Source organism: Thamnophis elegans, chromosome 2 (genome assembly GCF_009769535.1).
Source record: "Thamnophis elegans isolate rThaEle1 chromosome 2, rThaEle1.pri, whole genome shotgun sequence".
NCBI lineage: Eukaryota > Metazoa > Chordata > Lepidosauria > Squamata > Colubridae > Thamnophis > Thamnophis elegans.
Window position 1 is genome coordinate 160643720 of NC_045542.1, and position 20743 is coordinate 160664462.

Here is a 20743-nt window from a genome sequence, read left to right on the forward strand (position 1 = left end):
GCTGACTGTGAATTATGGGAGTTGTAGTTACAACACATTTGAAGAGCAGGAGGTTTGGGAGAAGCATAGAATTCCAGATTTTATCTTTGTAAGTTAGGGGGTCCAGGAATTAATCAATTAAATTGATTAATTCTCTCCCTCTCTTTCTCCCCGAAACAACTTCAGAGGATCTATATCTTTTCCTTCAAACAGTTCTGTGTAAATTCTAAGCTTTAGAATTGTCACTTTAATCTGCAAAAAAAAAAAAAAAAAGTGGGGGGGTTATAAGACATCAGCTTTGCGTTGACCAAATCTGGTTGAATCAAGTTATAAGCATCCTGAAGTTCTGCAGAAGAGGGGGTAGAATGCCTCCATGAAAGAATTTTTCCTCACGTGAGGCAAAAATTCCTCACAAATTTTGCCTCAAGAAGACAGCTGGTGGTCCTTGCGAAGTGAAATCATTTAAAAAAAAAACTTTTGACGTCTGTAGGACAGAAGTGCCTTTAGACTAGAGATCTCCAAACCTTTTTTTAAAGACTTGTGGACTTCAACTCCCAGAATTCCCCAGCTAGCCCATTCAGGCTTATTTCCTTCCCAAGAATTCATTGCACAGGCCATTTTTTGGCATTTTTATTCAACCTGTTGGTGCAGACATGGAAGGGTGTACGTGTGTGATTCTGTCACAGAAATTATACCTTGCCAAATTGTTTCACTTACAGCTTAAGCCGTATATACCTGTCCAAGTGTCATCCCCAATTTTGGTTTGTCCAGATGGTGGCTTAGGGCTCTCTATCATTAGAGTTAGGGTGAATGTGGATAGAATTGAGTTGAAAACAACTGGGAGTATCCAGGCTGGGTTAATATAGCAATAGCACTTAGACTTATATACCGCTTCATAGTGCTTTACGGCCCTCTCTAAGCGGTTTACAGAGTCCGCATATTTCCCCTCAACAATCCGAGTCCCCATTTTACCGACCTCGGACGGATGGAAGGCCGAGTGAACCTTGAGCTGGCCAAGATCGAACTCCTGGCAGTGGGCAGAGTTAGTTTGTTTTATAGCTTTCAAGCCACCCTGCCACTAGGACTTTAATAGAGATGAAGTCAGTGATCGCTTTCCACCTCTCGTACGTAACGTGCATCTGAAACTGTGAAGTCCCTGATGCTCTCTGAGCTTGGTGGTTTTCTTGTAGACTTTCCTCACCCAACTAGGTAACACCATCAGTGCTGGAAGAGTGGGATGTACCCCCTTTTAGCACAGATGATGTTACACAGTAGGGTAATGAAACATCTGCAAGAAAACAACCAAGCTCAGAGAGCACCAAGGACTCCACAGTTCTCCCCTGAGCTACAAATATTCTCTTCTGTTGATACACCTGAAAATAACTGATTAAAATTTTTTTTAAGTGCCTGCAAAAACTGATTGTTGCATCTCATGAAATTTCCGTATTCTTGCGAGACATCACAAAAGATTTTAGATTGCCGTAGAATGATTTACTTGATGTTTTGTGAGATTGGGGATCATTGTGTTTTTTTTAAATAATTATTTTGTGAGCACTCTTTGGAGTTGTGGAATCTGGAAAGATTGCTGACCCCGATGTCAAATATTACATCAATATGTAAGTGGCACTTGTATAGGCTCCTATATTCTGATGCTGTCTTCAGCAGTAGAAAATGATTCTTTTTTCTGTTTTCTTACAAAATCTAATATAGGTATAAGTGATATCTTCCTCCCGGGCTTCTTCCGTTAGTTTGGATACTCTACAAGGGCACATTATCAAAAGGACTTCACCATGCTTTCAGAAATTGTGATATTTACACTAATATTTAATCCCCCTGGGGGATTGGCACTCCGCCCCACGAACGCTGCCTCCCATCAACCATCAGTTGTGTTCTCATATTAGAACAGTGCTTCCACAACCTTGGCAATTTGAAGGTGGGTGGGCTTCAACTCCTAGAATTCCCCAACCAGCCACTGGGGATTCTGGGAGTTGAAGTCCACCCACCTTCAAAGTTGCAAAGTTGAAAAACACCGCATTGGGGGTTTATGTAAAGCCACTTTTCTGACTATAAAAAAGACCAACTTGTATGAATTGTACATGGTTAGAAATGGAGAGGTCTCCTTGATCTTGTCTCCTGCTCTGGAATATTGCTCCAGTATCCAAGTAGTCTGGTCTTTAATCCTTCCCCCTCCCCTGTTTTTAAATTTTTTGTAATGCTCTTATTTGTGTGTTGGGGGGGGTTCCTTCTCTCCCAAGCTTTCTGGCTTTGCTTTCAATGTGAATATGCTTTGTTTCGCATCTCACTTGGGCTCTTGGTTTTTCTTCGTTATTTTTGAGCGTTAATAAAAATAATAAATGATCTCTTAACATGCCAAACTTCTTCTGCCTTGTCATCCATCTTGGCCTTTGGTGTCTTCCTAACCATCCAGATTTGCTTCTTTGTCCTATTTTTTTCAGGACATATGACTCGTTCCATTTGAGACGAGTTCTCCTTTGGTCTGTAGTCCAATCCTAAATCCAATGTGCAGGTTTTGACTGTGTTGTTTGCAATCCGTAATCTTGGCAACATTATCAATATGCAGTGTCCATGCCCCCAAGTGTATACGTTTATATGTCTTATCTCAGAAATTAAATAAGATTGGATATAAACCCTGAATCCTAAAGATGTTTGCATATCACATTACTCCAGAAAAGACCATTTATTTTATTTATTAATATCCTGCCTTTATTATTATTTGTAAATAAGGCAGTGGACATACCTAATACTCTTCCCTCCTATTTCTCCTACAATCCTGTGAGGGGTGCTGGACTGAGGGAAGGACGGGCTGAAAGTCATGCAGCTGGCTTGGGTCCCTGGGACAGAACTACAACTCACAGTCTCCTGGTGATTGGCCCAAAGTCACCCAGCCAACTTCTATGCCTAAGGTGGTTCTAGAACTCACAGTCTCCTGGTGATTGGCCCAAAGTCACCCGGTCAATCTCCATGCCTAAGGTGGGTCTAGAACTCACAGTCTCCTGGTGATTGGCCCAAAGTCACTCAGCCAACTTCCATGCCAAAGGTGGTTCTAGAACTCACAGTCTCCTGGTGATTGCCCCAAAGTCATCTGGCTGGCTTTCATGCTTAAGGCCGGACTAGAATTCCCAGTCTCCTCTCCCAACACATACCGTAGTTCTTTTAATTATTCATTCCAGTTTCAGTTGCTTCCTAAACTAGTAAGTTCCCTAAAGAGTCCACGTAATGCACTTCGTATAGACTAACTTGGCAACATTTAAGATGTTTAGATTTCCACTCCCAGAATTTCCTTGCCAGCCTGGGGAATTCTGGGAGTTGAAGTCCATACATCTTATAGTGGGCAAGTTCAAAAAACACCAGGTATACCGTGTTTCCCTGAAAATGAGACCTAACTGGAAAATAAGAGCATAATTTTTCAGGAGGCTTGCAATATAATGTATTTACCCCCAAAATAACCCCATTAAGATCATCAACCAGATGGACACATTTAATGTATTTCCCCCAAAATAAGACGTAACTGGAAAAATAAGCCCTAATGTGTCTTTTGGAGCAAAAATTAATATAAGACCCAGTCTTATTTTGGGGGAATATGGTAGATTAATTACTGGAGATGATGCCGCCAATTGGTACCCAAGGAGAAAACATGGGAATTTTTCCAAATTGCTTTATTACAATTTCTATTCCTCACCTTATTTCCACATTTAATTCGTATTTTGCTGCAATCTATGCACGTTCATCATAATTCTAGTATGCTTATTACGAAGAAACATTTCCACAACACTCCCAAGTTTCATCTAAAGCAGGGGTCACCAAACTTGGCAACTTTAAGACTTGTACCTATGGAGATTCTCAGTCCTTCAGCTCATGGTTTGTCCCAAAGGTGCTTTCTTTTTTCCAGAGGCAACTGGACCTTCTGGTTTTTCTTTTGAAGAAGTTTCACTTCTCATCCAAGAAGCTTCTTCAGCTCTGACTGGATAGCACAACATAGGAGAACAAAACTCATCAGGACAAGATTCAGCAGTCCATCTGCATTTAAAAGACACAGGCCACTCTTGAAGACAGTAAAGTCCACATTTTGGGCAGAGACGACCGCTGGTTTGAAAAGGGGGTCAAAGAGGCCATCTATGACAAAATTGAACAAGCCTTTTCTCAAGAGAGAGAGGGAGGGGTACGACATCATCTATCTCCAGTCTACAACACAGTTCTAACAGTTCCAAAAAGGCTACACATCCATTTGGATCAACTCAGGTGACCCTGGGGACACAGAAAAACTAGCAGGTGACCTTAACGACTTGCTAAACAAATGCAAATGACCAGCTGTCTGCAAGAAATATAAACCCTTCCATTCCGCACCGTACAGTCAGCGCTGAAGAAGCTTCTTGGATGAGAAGTGAAAGGCCTTCAAAGAAAAACAAGCAAGTCCAGTTGCTTCTGGGGGCAGAGGGGAGGAAGCCCCTTTAAGACTTGCGGACTTCAATTCCCAGAATTCCCATGGCAGGCTGAGGAATTCTGGGAGTTGAAGTCCACAAGTCTTAAAGTTGCTGAATTGAGACCCCTGGCTTAAAAGGTTAACTAGGCACCAGACTGCAAGCTTTCAAGCAATCTTCAAAACAACCGGAGACCCTCAAAAGTTCTGCCCGTCTAGTTCAGCGTTGAGAAAAATTCAGACTGATGTTTCTCCATCTCTGTGGATTCTCTGATGTTTATGCAGAATCGAACTTCGGCTGAAACCCTTCCCGCATTCGGAGCAGCGATATGGCTTCTCCCCCGTGTGACTCCTCTGGTGCGAGATCAGGTGATCGCTCCGGTGGAATCCTTTCCCGCACTCGGAGCACTTATAAATTTTCTCCTCGGTGTGGATTCTCTGGTGTAGAGTTAAGTGCGGGCTCTGGCTGAAACACTTCCCGCATTCCAGGCACCGGTAGGGTTTTTCTCCCGTGTGGCTCCGCCGGTGCAGAGTCAAATGAGCGCTCTGATTGAAACACTTCCCGCACTCGGCGCACCGATACGGCTTCTCTCCGGTGTGGATCCTCTGGTGGGAAGTCAGGTGGGTGCTTTGGCTGAAACTCTGCCCACACTCCAGACATCGGTAAGGCCTCTCGCCCGTGTGGATGGCGCGATGTACCGTCAGCTTCCGGCTGTGGCTGAAACTCTTCCCGCACTCCAGACAAGTGAACGGTTTTTCTCCTGTGTGGGTGATCTGATGCAAGATGAAATAGGTGCTCTGGCTAAAGCTTTTCCCACACTCCAAACATTTGTAGCGCCTCTCCCCGGTGTGCATCCTTTGGTGCTGGGACAGGTGGCCGCTCTGCCGGAAGCCCTTGCCGCACTCCCGGCATTGATAGGGCCGCCTCTCCGTGTGGATCCTCTGGTGGACTTTGAGGCGGGATTTGGAACAAAAACTCTTCCCGCACGTGTAGCATTCATTCTGTCTCCGCTCTACTGCTGCTTGAGACTCGGCTAGGATCACCTGACCGATATCTTCACTGTTGATGGATACATTCGTCTGCTTTTCGGCCGCAGCCATTTTCCTCTCTGGCTGACTTTCTGAGTCATCTGGAATCGTTGGGGGTGGTTCTGTCTCTTTGGGTTGAACTTCCAGAGAGGTCCCACCTGCTTCCATCTATTTTTCTCTCCCGCCACCCCAAGGTCCTCCTGTGGATGGAAGAAAGAAGACCCAATTAATCATCCAAGACAAAGGTAGATGTTAAGTGACTATTTTTCAACCACTGGGCCTATGCTTCTCAACCTTTGCAACTTTAAGAGATGCGGACTTCAACTCCCAGAATTTCTCAGTCGGCATGCTGACTGGCATGATTCAGAGTCATCTGAATTCCTCCAGATCAGTGTGCTTCTCTCAACGGTGACAACTTTAAGATACGTAGACTTCTGGCTGTGGGAATTCTGGCAGTTGAAATCCATACATCTTTAAGACACTGCTCCAATTACTCCTCTTATCCTCTAGCCACGTTTCCTATGAATTCTGAGAGTTGTAATTCAACAACATCTGGAGGAATAAAACTTGTCTATCTTTGTGCTAAAGCAATTGGCTTAACTATGGTTTAAAAGTTACTGTTAGGAATATAATTCTAACGGTTGGGTTGGCAATATATAAATCATGTAACAATGCTATACCTGTTTCTTTAGATCATACTGTAAAATGGGATTGGTTGCTGTTTTCCTCAATCGGCCATAAGAGGGAGCCAGAATGACTGTTAGCTCTCTTGTTTGTTAGATGCTGGGCTGATCTGATCTGAGTGTTTTCGAAGCTGGCTGTTAGAAAGTGCCGTGAGCTATTGTAAGTTTTGCAACTGCTAGCAAACTTTGAGTACCAGACTGTTTGTATGATTATGGACTATATTGTTTGGATTATCCCTTAACTGAAAGGCATTGATGACTGACTGTCTTATCCGTGTATGACTTGGACTGTGTGATGGACTCTGATACCTCTATTTCCACGAAAGTAAAAGCCTATTTAAACTGCAGTGTCTCTGTATGCTGGTTTGTGTGTTCTCCAACACAACTCTCACAACGCTTTGTTGAATGTACTCACTCTCCCAACGGGGAGCTTACCTAACAGTTACCTACCTCTGCGCTAAACCAATTTGCTTAACTATGGTTCACTGGATAATAAAACTTATCTAAGGCAAAGGTAAAGGTGCCCCTCGCACATATGTGCTAGTCATTCCTGACTCTAGGGGGCGGTGCTCATCTCTGTTTCTAAGCCGAAGAGCCAGTGCTGTCCGAAGACGTCTCCATAGTCATGTGGCCGGCATGAGTAAATGCCGAAAGCGCACGGAACACTCTTACCTTTCCACCAATAGTGGTTCCTATTTTTCTACTTGATTTTTTTACATGCTTTCAAACTGCTAGGTTGGCAGAAGCTGGGACAAGTAATGGGAGTAATCACCCCGTTATGCAGCGCTAAGGATTTGAACCACCGAACTGCCGGCCTTTCTGATCAACAAGCTCAGCATCTTAGCCACGGAGCCACGTCTTAGCCCTTGTAAAACTTACCTACCTTTGTGCTAAACCGGTTTGCTTAACTATGGTTTACTGGATAATAAAAGTTACCTATTATGTGCTAAACCAGTTTGCTTAACTGTGGTTTACTGGGTAAACTATAACTGTCCAGGCTCAAGTGGTTAGAATGCTGGGCAGGAGATTAGTAAGCCCACATTCAAGACTGTACCTGCCATGGGGCAGGACTGAGCTCTCGTCCGACTCCTGCTGTGGATAATAGCAATAGCAATAGCAGTTAGACTTATATACCGCTTCATAGGGCTTTCAGCCCCCTCTAAGCGGTTTACAGAGTCAGCATATCGCCCCCACAGTCTGGGTCCTCATTTTACCCACCTCGGAAGGATGGAAGGCTGAGTCAACCCTGAGCCGGTGAGATTTGAACAGCCAAACTGCAGATAACAATCAGCTGAATAGCTGCAGTACAGTACTCTAACCACTGCGCCACCTCGGCTCCTGAAAGGACACACCCCCTCCAACTGGATATCCCCAGGAAACAGTGATGTCACCAGCTAATCCTTTCATCCGGAAGCACTTCAGTACTTCTGACACAAGCGCAAAACTGTCCAGATTTACAGAACTCTTTAAGCCACAAACCAAAGGGTTCAGTGGCCAAGTTAAACCAACATCTTTTTATTTACGATTTTTTAAAACATCTATCCAAACCTTAACTTTAAAGGTTAATTGGGAAACGATTATGGCTTATTGCATTGCATAAGCCAGCTATAGAAGGCCCGAGTATTTAGTTAAGGCTAATTAACCTCATTAATTAACCCTATTAAGGTTAATTTATTTAACATCTAATACAAGGCTAGATGTACTAAGCAGGATACCACTTGAAGTAGCATTTCCTAACCGTGGCAACTTTAAGATGGGTGGACTTCAATTCCCAGAGCTCTCCAGCCTGCATGCATGTGGATCTCAACTCTCCATACTGGTGGGGGAATTCTGGGAGTTGAAGTCCAACCCTGTTCAATTTGTCAAGATTGAGAAACTTCTCCAAAGCCATATACCTGGCACTAAGATGCCTATAGCACCTGTTCATCTCTGAACATATCTCTTCCTTGAGACTGACAATCTCTTAATAATGGAAAAAGCGGAAAAATTTATTTCTAGGTCTCTCAGCTACCTAGTAGATTTACAGATTAACAGAGTTGGAAGGGACCTTGTAGGTCATCTAGTCCAACCCCCTGCCCAAAAAAGAGACACTACACCATTCCTGACAGATGGCAGCCGGGCTACCAGATTTAGAATGCCATACTCCAGGTGACCAGGAGGGGGCAGTCAAAGAAAACTACCGTATCTGGATTGTCCCAAAGATGCTTCTTTTTCCAGAGAGGCAACTGGACTTCCTTGTTTTTTCTTTGAAGATGTTTCGCTTCTCATCCAAGAAGCTTCTTCAGCTCTGACCGGATGGTGGGGAATGGAAGGATTTATACTCCTTGCAGACAGCTGGTCATTTGCATCCTTTTAGAGAGTTGTTGAAGCACTTGGAGGTTTGTCTGTGTCAGTGGTGGGTTTCAAATTTTTTTAGAACCTCTTCTGTAGGTGTGTCCTGCTTTGTGGGCGTGGCTTGCCAGCCATGTGACTGGGTGGGAGTGGCTTGCCAGCCATGTGACCGAGTGGGAGTGGCTTGGCAATCATGTGACTGGGTGGGCGTGGCCAACTTGTAAAATGTGGTGAAACTCACTTAACAACGCTCTTGCTTAGCAACCAAAATGTTGGCTCAGAAACTCTGGCATTTGAAGCACGCAAGTCTTAAAGCTGTCAAGTTACAAGGCCCTTGCACCCCTAACCCTTTAGGGAAAAAAACAGGGGTGTTCAGACTTGACAGCTTTAAGACTTGTGGACTTCAACTCCCAGAATTCCTCCTCTCGTTCTTCATCTTGATGATGTGTGGACGGACGGGGGTGGCGGGGGAGGGAGCTGGAACCGGTTCTAAACGGCACTGTAGATTTGCGGAACCTCTTCTATAGAAGAGGTTATAACTGGCAGGAACCCACGCCTGGTCTGTGTCTTCAGAGTCACCTGAGTAATGCTACTGGTTCCTACAGTCTGCATTTTCATTGAAAACCAGTTGTCTGCAAGGAATAGAAATCCTTCCATTCCCCACCATCCAGCCAGAGCTGAAGAAGCTACTTAGATGAGAAGCAAAACATCTTCAACGAAAAACAAAGAAAGTCCAGTTGCCTCCTTAAAAAAATCACCTTTGGGACAACCCTGACTTGGACGACTGAGAATCTCTACAGACTTTTAGCTATGCAATTTGGGATGAACATTGTTTGAATGGTGTGGGAGTAGGAAAATGGGTTTCCAGAGGAAAAATTGCAGACTACAGGAACCAGGAGCGCTAACTCAGGTGACGCTGAGGACACAGACAAACCTCCAAGCGCTTCAAGGGCCCTCTGAAAGGATGCCAATGACCAGCTGTCTGCAAGGAATAGAAATCCTTCCATTCCCCACTATCCTGTCAAGAGCTGAAGAAGCTTCTTGGATGAGAAGCGAAACACCTTCAACGAAAAACAAGGAAGTCCAGTTGCCTCCTAAAAAAAAAAAGCACCTTTGGGACAACCACGACTTTGAATGACTGAGAATCTCTAGAGACTTTTGAGTCTCTCTGGATTGCTTTGCTGAGCTGGGATTTTGCAGCCCGGCTCTCTTGTCCCCCTCCACGTCAAATCCACCCTGTCTCATCTCCAACCTGCCTCAGTTACAGATTTCTGGAAAAGAAGCATTTTGTGACTGACTCTGCTTTATCTCAAACCTGGAGACCATTCCCAGTTGGAGCCTGGAACAAAAGCCCAACCCTTTTTAAGAAAAGCCAGACCTGGATGCGGTTGCAGTTTATCCTGGAGTGCAGATCTTAACTTCAGCCACTTCTCTGGCAAGCCTCTTTGGAACTGTCTGCAATTCTCCTCCCCCTAAAATCTACAGCTCCCCTCCCCATCAAATTCCCTGACTTTCCTTCCCCCCACCCCACCAAGGAAAGAAAGCACAGGAAGTGACTTCATGGATGAGTAAACTCTCGTTCCCCCCCCCTTTTTAAAACAGCTTCTCTAGGCAGCCAGATTTGCAGGATTTAACCCTTCCTTCAAATTCCTAGTGAAAGAAATAAAAGGGAGAAAAACCTGAAAAGGCCTTTGCAGTTAACATCTGGAAGAGACACTGGAGTTTCACGTAGCAAAAAGCCCCTGTGGTGTTTGTTTTCCCTGCTTTCCGAAATATGTCACTGCACAATTATGCTTGCAAGATGGGCATTCTGAGTTCAAGCAACCTTTGATTTGGCCTTTGTTTTTGGGATTTATTAATGATAAAACATGTGGAGGCGGTTAGCCGCGTCAAGTTTCTGGGTATGAAAACAGGCCGTGTCACTTTTTCCAGTGCTATTTTAACTTCGAACTGTCATTATATGAAAAAGATGTGGAGACTCTAGAAAGAGTGCAGAGAAGAGCAACAGAGATGATTAGGGGACTGGAGGCTAAAACATATGAGGAACGATTGCGGTAACTGGGTATGTGTAGTTTAATGGAAAGAAGGACTAGGGGAGACATGATAGCAGTCTTCCAAAATCTCAGGGGTTGCCACAAAGAAGAGGGAGTCAAACTATTTTCTAAGGCACCTGAGGGTAGAACAAGAAGCAATGGATGGAAACTAATCAAGGAGAGAAGCAACTTAGAACTGAGGAGAAATTTCCTGACAGAATAATGAATCAGTGGAACAACTTGCCTCCAGAAGTTATGAATGCTCCAACACTGGAAGTTTTTAAGAAGAGTTTGGACATTTGTCTGAAATAGTGTAGGGTTTCCTGCCTAAGCAGGGGGTTGGGCTAGAAGACCTCCAAGATCCCTTCCAGCTCATTCTATTCTATTCCATTTCATTCCACTCCTCTCTCTACATGAACTGTTGTAAGTCAAGGACTACCTGTATGTCACAATAAACGGGAAAACACAACTAAGAACAATTTAAGCCTGTCTCACTCATAGCCTGGGAATGGGGGGAAGGCAAAATTTTGGGGATGTCACAGAAGAAAAAGAGGTTGCCAGAGCACTTGTACCCTTGTAGGGGTCGTCCATAAATCAAATAATGACAATGCCCCAGCTGTTCATTTTATTTATGTGGACCTGGTGGTACACCTGTGTAGAATTGTTTTAATGTTAAGTAGTAAATGTTCAACTTTGTGCAGAAAAGGACAGATGGAGGGTGGAAAAGGTGCCCCTTAGTTCCCTCCCCTTGGCAGTAGATTTAATTAAAAGGGGTTGGATATGAATTACATATGAAACTGGCAGGGATTCAGAATCTGGGAGTTTATCTGTTGTCCTTGAACCGTTTTTTTTTAATCAGAATCCCCATTCTTGCTTCGTCTTCTGCAAAGAAATAGAAACATTAATCAAAGGCGCTCCTTGTTATGGAAACCAGATATTTAAAGAGGCCTTTTTCTTGTCCCAGCGAGAGAGAGAAAGGAGGACAGGGGGAAAAAAGCAAATGATAATATTCTTTTACTGCACTGTTTGACAGTCAGTTTGATATACAGGTAGTCCTGGACTTAAAGCAATTCACTTACTGACTGTTCAAAGTTACAGCTTGCACTGAGAAAAGCGACTTTTTCAAAGTTGTTTTTTTTAATCTTTATCATTTTTATTTTGTTACATAAAATGCAAAAGAGAAAAGAAAATAGGAAATTAAGGGAGGGAAAGGGAACAGAGATACAAGAGGGAGGGGAAAAAGGAAGAAAAGGAGGGCATTGACTTCCAACTCTTCCTAGCACTAAAAGTTGGAGTGTATTTATCTTGCACTGCGCTAGGAAGAGTTGGAAGACTTTTTCAAACTTATGACTGTTGCAGCATTCCTGAGGTCATGTGAATTATATTCGGAGGCTTGGCAACTGACTGGCGGTTATGACGGTCACAGTGTTCCATCGCAACGTTCTAACCAACAAAATCAATGGGGAAGCCAGATTCATTTAACAATCGTGTGACTAATTTAACAACTGCAGTGAATTCATTTAACAAATGCGGTCAGAAAAGTCGTAAAATGGGGCAAGACTCATTTCTCACTCAGCGACATAAAATTTGGGGCCCAGTTGTGGTCATAAGTCGAGGGCTACCTGCAATGGAGATCAGACAAAAATTCAACTTGTGAAAGAAACCTAAAAATAGCAAAGCTTTGTAACGTTGGAATCCTCCTCTCAAAGATTTATACAGTCATTGGGGTTTTCCCAATCCAGTGTCCTCCAAAGGTGCTTTTTTCAAGAGGCAACTGGACTTCCTTGTTGTCATTTTTTCCCCTTTGGAGATGTTTCACTTCTCATCCAAGAAGCTTCTTCAGTTCTGACCGGATGGTGGGGAATGGAAGCATCTATGACCAGCTGTCTACAAGAAATATCAATCCTTCCCTTCCCCGCCATCCAGTCAGAGCTGAAGAAGCTTCTTGGATGAGAAGCGAAACATCTTCAAAGAAATGCACTTGGGTCAATATTAAAGGTTGTGGGGGAAATGACATTGCCATAGGTCTATACTACAGGCCACCCAACCAAGCAGAGGAAGTAGATGAACTTTTTGCTAGTCAGCTAACTAAGGTATGTAGGAAGCACACCACAATAGTAGTGAGAGATTTTAACTACCCTGACATCAACTGGGAAACAAACTCTGCACCAAGTGGAAGATCCAACAGGTTCCTAACAAACCTAGCAGACAACTTTGTTTCCCAAAAAGTAGGGAAGGGAGCAAGGGGATCAGCCATATTGGACTTAATTCTCACTAACAGAGAGGAAATGATAGAAGGTGTTGAAGCCCCAGGAACCTTGGGGGCAAGTGACCATGCAATATTGGAATTCAACATTATGCAAACACAAGTAGTAGAACAAAGTCAAACTAGAGTCTTGGTTTTTAAGAGAGCTAATTTCAATAAACTTAGAGAGAGCTTGGGAAGAATTCCATGGATAAGAATCCTCAAGGGGAAAACAACTCAAGAAGCTTGTGGAAATTTTGAAAAATGAGATTACAAAAGCTCAGTCTAGCACAATACCAATGAAAAAGAAAAGTCACAGCTCCCAAAAGAAACCAGCATGGCTGCATAAAGAACTCTCTGACAAATTGAAAGACAAAAAAGTCCAACGTATCAAAAACAGCACCACAAAAATCAGATTAGGAACACAAGTTGAAATAGGGAAGAAAATGGTAAATGAGTACCTGTCTACCCTAGACGAGTTCAAATCACCAGGACCAGATGGATTACACCCCAGGGTTCTGAAGGAACTGGCAGACCAGATCTCAGAACCACTGAACTATATCTTTCAGAGATCCTGGAGCACCAGGGAACTACCAGAGGACTGGAAAAGAGCTGATGTGGTTGCCATCTTCAAAAAAGGGAAAAAAACAGATCCAGGAAACTACAGACCTACCAGCCTGACCTCAATACCAGGAAAGAATCTGGAAAAGATAATCAAGCAATGAATCAACAAACACCTAGAAGTAAACAGAGTAATAGCCAAAAGCCAACATGGGTTTGTCAAAAACAGACCATGCCACTAATCTCATTGCATTCTTTGACAAAGTGACAAAATTAGTGGACCAAAGGAATGCGATTGATATAGTTTACTTGGCCTTCAGTAAGATATTGTATTGTATTAAAAACAAAGAAAGTCCACCTGCTTCTTTAAAAAAAAGCACCTTTGGGACAGCAGTAAGAGAGTTGGAAGGGACCTTGGAGGTCATCTAGCCCAACCCCTGCTCACACAGGAGACCTGTACTAGGGATTTGAATGTAATCTTAGAATGTAATCTAGAGTAATTCCAGAGTGGGGAATGATAGAAATGTGCTTTTCAGAATTTAGAGCTTATCTTTTCCTTAAATGTTAGTTCAAATGTTATTTACCCCCCCCCCAAAAAAACCCTTCCAATTATTGCCCATGCTTGCAAAAGCAAATTGAAGACTTGTGGACTTCAACTCCCAGAGTTCCTCAGCCAGCAAAGTCTTAAAGTTGCCAAGGTTGGAAAAACCCCTGGCATATGGAAAGAAAGAGGAGAGGGCGCGTCCCTCGGCGAACTGGCAAGCGAAGGGTTAATTCTCCCCCCCCAGAGCATAGAAAAGACCGCTCTAGCCCTCTTCTCCTCTGCGGCGGAGCCAGGCGGGCATCATCGCCCCGCCTTTCTTTAACTTGTACCGACCGCCTCCCGCCGCCGTGTCCTCCTAATCACCGAGAATCTTCGGGGAGGGGGGGTCCTAGAGCGCCCCGTCAGGAGAAGAAGGAGGAGGAAAAGAAAAAGCGAAGAGACCAGACCGGATGTGACGTCCTCGCGTTCTTTTTTTTCGCATCCTCCCTCCCCCCCCTGCAGCCTCCGCTCAGGGGCGTCTGTCGTCTCTCTCGCTCTTCCCCCCCTCCCTCCACGGCTGCCAAGGCGCTCCAAAGCGGCGCTTCCCTTTCCTCCGAGGCCGAGTCGGGATTGTGCGGCTCCTGCGGGCGGAAGAGGCCGGTGAGTCTCGGAGGCCTCTGGCAGGGCAGCCCGGATCAGCAGCAGCAGCAGCCCCCTCCCCGGTCCTTCCCATTGAAAGCAGCCGGGAGGAGGAAGAGGGGGGGTCCGTGGTGGCCCCCAGCAGGGCAGCCTCCACGTGGAGCCAGGACGGGCCCCCGATTTGCTCCTCCCTGCTGCCCGAGTCCGCCTCTTCCAGCCACCCCGATGCGGCTGCTGGAGGGAAGCCCCCAAAGAGCCTGGGCTGGGTGGGGGGTCTCCGATCGCCCCCAATGCAGCTCCTTGCAAGCTCCGTCCTTGCAAAAAGAAATGGGGGAAAAAAACACCGGGGTTGATTAGCCGCAGCCACGTCCCCTTCTTCCTTTTCCCAGCCATAACGGTCCCCGAGCATCCCCCTTCCCCAGCCGGATCCCTTCCAGAGAGATCGGAGGAGGCATATCCCAGGGTTTCATGTGGGCTGGGAATGCTGGGGTTTGTAGTCCCGATGCCACTTGGGGGGGACTCTAGGTGGGGGTGGTGGGTTTCCCACCATGCTTTAGAAAGGCCAGCAGTTCCAGCCAAAGGAGGAGGCTGGCAAGGCAGTTATTGATAATTATTTATTTTTTGTCCGTTATCTATAATATATTATTTTAAGGTACTGATCTAAGTTGGTCCTCGACTTAACAACAGGACGTTCGGAGTTACAACCACACTGGGGGGGGGATGGGGGGAAAGGGACTTGTGACCGTCACACTTGACACGACCATTGTAGCCTCTCCGGGATCGTGGAATCAAAATTCAGACGCTTGGCAACTGACTCATATTTGTGACCGTGGCTATGTCCCTTGGGTCATGGGATTCCCCTCTTGCAAACCTCTGACAGGCCGAGTCAATGGGGAAGCCGGATTCACTTAACAACTGTGTTGCTAATTTAACGACTGTAGTGATTCAAGGGATGCGGTGGCTCAGTGCCTAAGACTCTGAGCTTGTCGATCAGAATGGTCGGCATTTTGGCGGTAAGAATCCCTAGCGCCGCGTAACGGACTGAGCTCCCGTTGCTTGTCCCAGCTTCTGCCAACCTAGCAGTTCGAAAGCATGTAAAAATGCAAGTAGAAAAAATAGCAACCACTTTTGGTGGGAAGGTAACAGCGTTCCGTGCGTCTTCGGCATTTAGTCATGCCAGCCACATGACCACGGAGACGTCTCCAGACAGCGCTGGCTCTTCGGCTTTGAAACTGAGATGAGCACCACCCCCTAGAGTCGGGAACGACTAGCATATATGTGACGAAGACGGTTTATATATATTAATGTACTGATCTAACTTAACGACAGGTGGTCCTCGACTTACAACAGGTCGTTCGGGGTTACAATGGCACTGAAATAAATTGATTTGTGACTGTCGCACTTAACACGACCATTGTAGCCTCTCCGTGATCGTGGACTCAAAATTCAGACAGCAACTGACTCAAATTTATGACAAGTTGGAGTGTCCCCGGGGTCACAGGATTCCCCTTTTTGCGAACTTCTGACAGGCCGAGTCAATGGGAAAGCCGGATTCACTTAACAACCGTGTGATTCGCTTGACAACTGTGACAAACAAGGTTGTGAAATGGGGCAAAACTCACTTAACAAACATCACTCTTAGCGACAGTAATTTGGGGCTCAGTGGAGGTTGTAATTGTGGCCGTAAGTAGTGGACTAGCTAGAAGAACTCGAGAATGTTGTATGTGTTGCCTTTCTACGTTTTGGAGTAAGCATGCATTGCCATCAAAAAAGCATAAGAAGAAGGGATACCCTTAAATCTCTCCGATTGTCTAACTGCATCGCTGGTCTTTTCAGCATATTATTTTCTGACAGCTGCCAGGGCAGAGGTTTTTGAGAAGCTGGCATATGTGGTCATAAACCAGATATTTTTGCTTTAAAGATACGTTATATGAAGAGCCAATATTTTTTTGGTTGTGTTTTTATTTCACCGTTTCAGATTCATGCTATTTTGAGATGGGTTACAGCTAGTATAAAGTAATTCTTAGGAAATCACAGCAATATTTTAATAAATAGCATTTGAAAGGTGCTCCTAATTCAGATCACGTATTTGGAAACAGAATATTAACTGTTTTAAAACCCTTCTGAGAGAGAAAAATATGTAAAATTTGGGGAGGAATCATGCGTGTTCCTTGTTCCATAGATGCTCACTCTGGTCTGTTCTGAATGAATTTTTTATTCTTTGACTCCTCAATTAGGAGAAAATGCTTTGTTTCTTCACCTGATGAAAAGCTTTCATTCATAACTCAATCCTAATACTATATTTTCCTAAACTAAAATGCCTCAGCAGTCAGGATATGAAGTTAACTTAATTTTCTGAATAATTTTGTATTATAGGGATAAGCATTGCTTCTGTCACTGTGACAATCAAACTTAAAAGCAGAACCAGGATTTTTTTTTTCTTTTTTAAAAAAATGGTGTTCTTTTCAGAGGTACAATATTTGCTGCTTTTTAATCCTGGATTTATTCAGTCCATCTCTGATGAAACGTTCAGGATAATTTCAGATTGTGTCATTTTGATTTGCCTTTAAAAAAGATATTGCTCTACAGTGGATTTTATTAAGGTTTTAAAAAAAATATCCTGCAGTGTAATTATTTCACACAGTTTTAGCTGATTTTTAACACACTCATAATCCTACTAGCTCTGGGCAATTTACAAACATGTTAATAAAAATCTGTCATTAAAAGCCAGCAGCAGAAAGCCTGCTTAAAAAGATAATCTTTTCAGCTCCCTTCTAAACTGTAAGCGAGAAGGCAAGCCAGTTTTTATTTCAGTGGAAAGAAAGATATACCACAGAAAGGGCAGAAGTTAATTTGATCTCATTTTGATTGATATTTTTAAAAGAAAGCCTTTTAACAGCATCTTTTTACGCGAGTATAATTCCTGATTCTCTGTTGTTTTGGAGCACAGATTTGATCGTTTATGTGTAGAGTAGAAAAATCCAGAAGCAAAAGAAGGGAAAAATCTATAATGTCTAATGTCAAACTGCATGGTTTATAAATGTAGCATTACTTATTATAACAAATAAGAAGCTTGATTACCACTCCAGTCAAAACAATCCATGCACCCTATTCGCACACATAAGACCAATCTAAAACATAAATACCATAGCTGTATAATATAACACTTTGTGCTGGAGAGAAATAGGAATATACATTTATTAGACTTCATATTACAGAATTGAGCAACTTGGAGCTTTTCCATTTCCAAAGCTTGTTAAAGCTTTTCATGTAGTGTGTCATGAGGAAAACTTCTGCATTTACAGTAAATGCATAATTTTAGAGTGAAAAAGAAGCTGAGCAATATTCTTGTCTGATGTAGCCTTTTAGATAATGTTGAGCAACATTTCATTCAACAGAACTATCTCGGAGATATGAATTAAGGGAAGAATTAAGGGATGGCACCCTAATTACCTTGGTAAAAGAAAAATCTTGCTCAAAGCTATATTCTTAATTCTTTTAGCAAACAGTGGCTCCTGGAAAGGTTTATAAAAATCGGTACTATCAACGGGAAGGCTTAAAACGTAATCTTTGATTTTAAAATTAAGCTTTAAGGATTAACATTTAAGAGGGAAGATAGAAAACGGAAATGGAAACGACATAAAAAGTTGGCTATCGGTTCTTAGTGTACATGCTGAAAGAAACAGTTTAGGAACCCAGGCTAAATACGGTAGTTCTTGACGAAGTAACTTAACCGTTTTAAGAAGCTGCTATTTCAGCAAAGATAATAATACAGATAATAAGATAATAATACCTGCTTTGTTTTCCCCGTCCTGCTTTGTAACCTGAGAAAATAGGGTCAGGATGATTTAGAATAGTTTTCTGACCCTCAATTCAGAAATGGTTTAAGTAAAAGAATCCCTGGAGATAATCTAACCTGGTTTTCCATTTTTTTTAAATGGTTGAGTAGAACACATAATTGGGGGAAAATCCTTAATTTTATTGCCAGGCCTATATCCGTGATGGCGAACCTGTGGCACGCATGGCACTGAGCCATCTGCAAGCATGCGAGTCATTGCCCAGCTGAGCTGTGGCATGCATGCCCATGTGCCTCCCGCCAGCCAGCTGATTTTTAGGTCTCTGCTGCGCATGCAGAAGTTGCGTGCACATGCATGGGGGAGGGGGTGCAGCACCCCCCTCCCCAAATGACCTGTTTTTGGTCCCAGGAGGCTTCAGGGAGGCCTGCTAGGGCCAAAATGGGGTGTGGAGTGGTTGCAGCGCAAGCATGGGGGTGGCACGGGGGGGGGGGGGTCACCATATGCGCAGGGGGAACGGGGGGGGTTGTGCACGCATGCACGGGGGGCGCATTGCATTGTGGGTGGAGGTACACATTGCGTGTGTGCGATTTTGGTTAGCCATCACTGGCCTATTCAGTTCCAGAGAGGGAAAACAATCAGTTCGGCACTAAAGGATCAATAAAGGAAAATATTGAATGGCTGAAAATGAGGCCGGCTCCTAAATTTAGCATAACTTCATTTTGTGAATAGATAGATACAGGTTGTCCTTGACTTACGACCACAATTGAGCCCCAAATAGCTATTGCTGCAAAAAAATGATGTTAAGTGACTCTCATACAATGCAATACAATACAATACAATAGCAGAGTTGGAAGGGACCTTGGAGGTCTTCTAGTCCAACCCCTTGCCTAGGCAAGAAACCCTATACCGTTTCAGACAAATGGCTATCCAACATCTTCTTAAAGACTTGCAGTGTTGGGGCATTCACAACTTCTGGAGGCAACTTCTGTTCCACCGATTAATTGTTCTAACTGTCAGGAAATTTCTCCTCAGTTCTAAGTTGCTTCTCTCCTTGATTAGTTTCCACCCATAGCTTCTTGTTCTACCCTCAAACTTCTTAGTTTGATTCCCTCTTCTTTGTGGCAACCCCTGAGATATTGGAAGACTGCTATCATGTCTCCCCTAGTCCTTCTTTCTATTAAACTAGACATCCCCAGTTCCTGCAACCGTTCTTCATATGTTTTAGTCTCCAGTCCCCTAATCATCTTTGTTGCTCTTCTCTGCACTCTTTCTAGAGTCTCCACATCTTTTCTACATCTGTCTACAAACTGTCTTGTTCCCAGTTTTAAGTGAATCCCTGCAGTTAAGTAGCACAGATGAATCAGGCTTCCTGATCTCCCCGTGGAGATCCGTACCCTCACCACCCTCCAGACCTTCCGCACAGCCCTTAAAATCTGGCTATCCCGTCAGGCCTGGGGTTAAGATTGTAATCCGTCCCCACCCGAATGATGAATGTTGTGTTCTGCTTTAATTATGTATTGTTCTTGTGTCATTGTTTGTATTCCCTTCCCCATGAATTGTAAGCCGCCCTGAGTCCCCTCAGGGAAAAGGGCGGCCTATAAATAAACTTTCCAATTCCAATTCCCCATTGACTTGGCTTGCCAGAAGGTTCTCAAAAGGAGATCACATGACCCCAGGACACTGCAACGGTCATAAACACGAGTCAGTTGCCAAGCCCCTGAATTTTGATCCTGTGTCCCTGGGGATGGTGCAAAGGTTGTAAGTGTGAAAAATGGTCACAGGTAACTTTTTTTTCAATGATGTCGTAACGTTGAACCGCTGATGCTGCACATTGGCCTTAAATGTGCCCCAAAAATACTGTGTCACATGACTGTAGAGTTGGAGAGGACGGATATCAGAAATTCAAATCTGGATCGAAGGAAGGGTTTTTTTGGAATTATTTTGGAATTTTGAGTGGTTGCTAAGCAACCCATCGTAAGTCGAGGGCTACCACAGAATCTGAAATAGCCGAAGTAAGTTGCAGTTTATGTACATTTGATCTAAATGGAAGAGTGTGGCAAGAGATTCGGACAGTGAGGAGGTTGGGGAGGAAGATGGGCCAGTCCTGGAGTCTGGGGAAGGCTCTGATGAGGGCTCTGTGTCGGAGGCAGAGAGGGGGACAGGGCCGTTCGACAGTTATCAGCTGCCTTCGGAGTCAGACATCAGTGAGGCAGACGAACAGCTGGAGCCTGTTCCCAGTGTGCGCATGCACAGAGTTGCCAGGCGAAAGGAACAGCTAAAGAACGGGTCGACTTGGGAGTAAGGCCACAGGTGGACGATGAATGACCCCTCCCAGAGGATATAAAAGAGGAGCGAAAGGGGAGTGGAGTTTGCAGGAGATAATTAGTTTGCTTAATTGGTTCGTGACTCTCGGAGACTCTTTGCCGAGTTTTGCAGATATCGGCTTGGCAGCTCTCCAAGCCAGATAAGGTCTGTGATTGTAAAT

At 44.1% G+C, this 20743-nt stretch overlaps 2 protein-coding genes and 1 long non-coding RNA gene across 4 annotated transcripts in view; 1 reads left to right on the forward strand and 2 right to left on the reverse strand.

Moving 5' to 3' along the window:
* Positions 1-1518: 1518 nt before the first annotated feature.
* Positions 1519-2897, reverse strand: LOC116504555. Its single transcript, XR_004254819.1, has 2 exons — positions 1983-2897; positions 1519-1897 (listed from the first exon to the last, which is right to left on the reverse strand). It is a non-coding gene; the product is annotated as an uncharacterized LOC116504555 (long non-coding RNA).
* A 1566-nt stretch (positions 2898-4463) lies between these two features.
* Positions 4464-14263, reverse strand: LOC116504551 (zinc finger protein 239-like). Of its 2 annotated transcripts, none has more exons than XM_032211636.1 (2): positions 14207-14263; positions 4464-5646 (listed from the first exon to the last, which is right to left on the reverse strand). In XM_032211636.1, exon 2 carries the CDS (start codon positions 5612-5614, stop codon positions 4655-4657), a length of 960 nt encoding a protein of 319 aa, XP_032067527.1. In that variant the 5' UTR covers positions 5615-5646; positions 14207-14263; the 3' UTR covers positions 4464-4654. The 2 variants fall into 2 exon arrangements, with proteins under 2 accessions (XP_032067527.1, XP_032067528.1); XM_032211637.1 differs by lacking the exon at positions 14207-14263 and adding an exon at positions 9839-10321.
* A 131-nt stretch (positions 14264-14394) lies between these two features.
* LOC116502481 (zinc finger protein 135-like) overlaps positions 14395-20743 on the forward strand; it is a 35407-nt gene continuing 29058 nt past the window's right edge. The window contains exon 1 of the mRNA XM_032208362.1: positions 14395-14482. The gene's annotated coding sequence lies outside the window, so the exon portion shown is untranslated. The remainder of the gene's footprint in view (positions 14483-20743) is intronic.

Coding starts and splice junctions, on each gene's coding strand:
- LOC116504551 (XM_032211636.1), bottom strand. CDS start 5,614: ATGGAAGCAGGTGGGACCTCTCTGGAAGTTCAACCCAAAGAGACAGAA.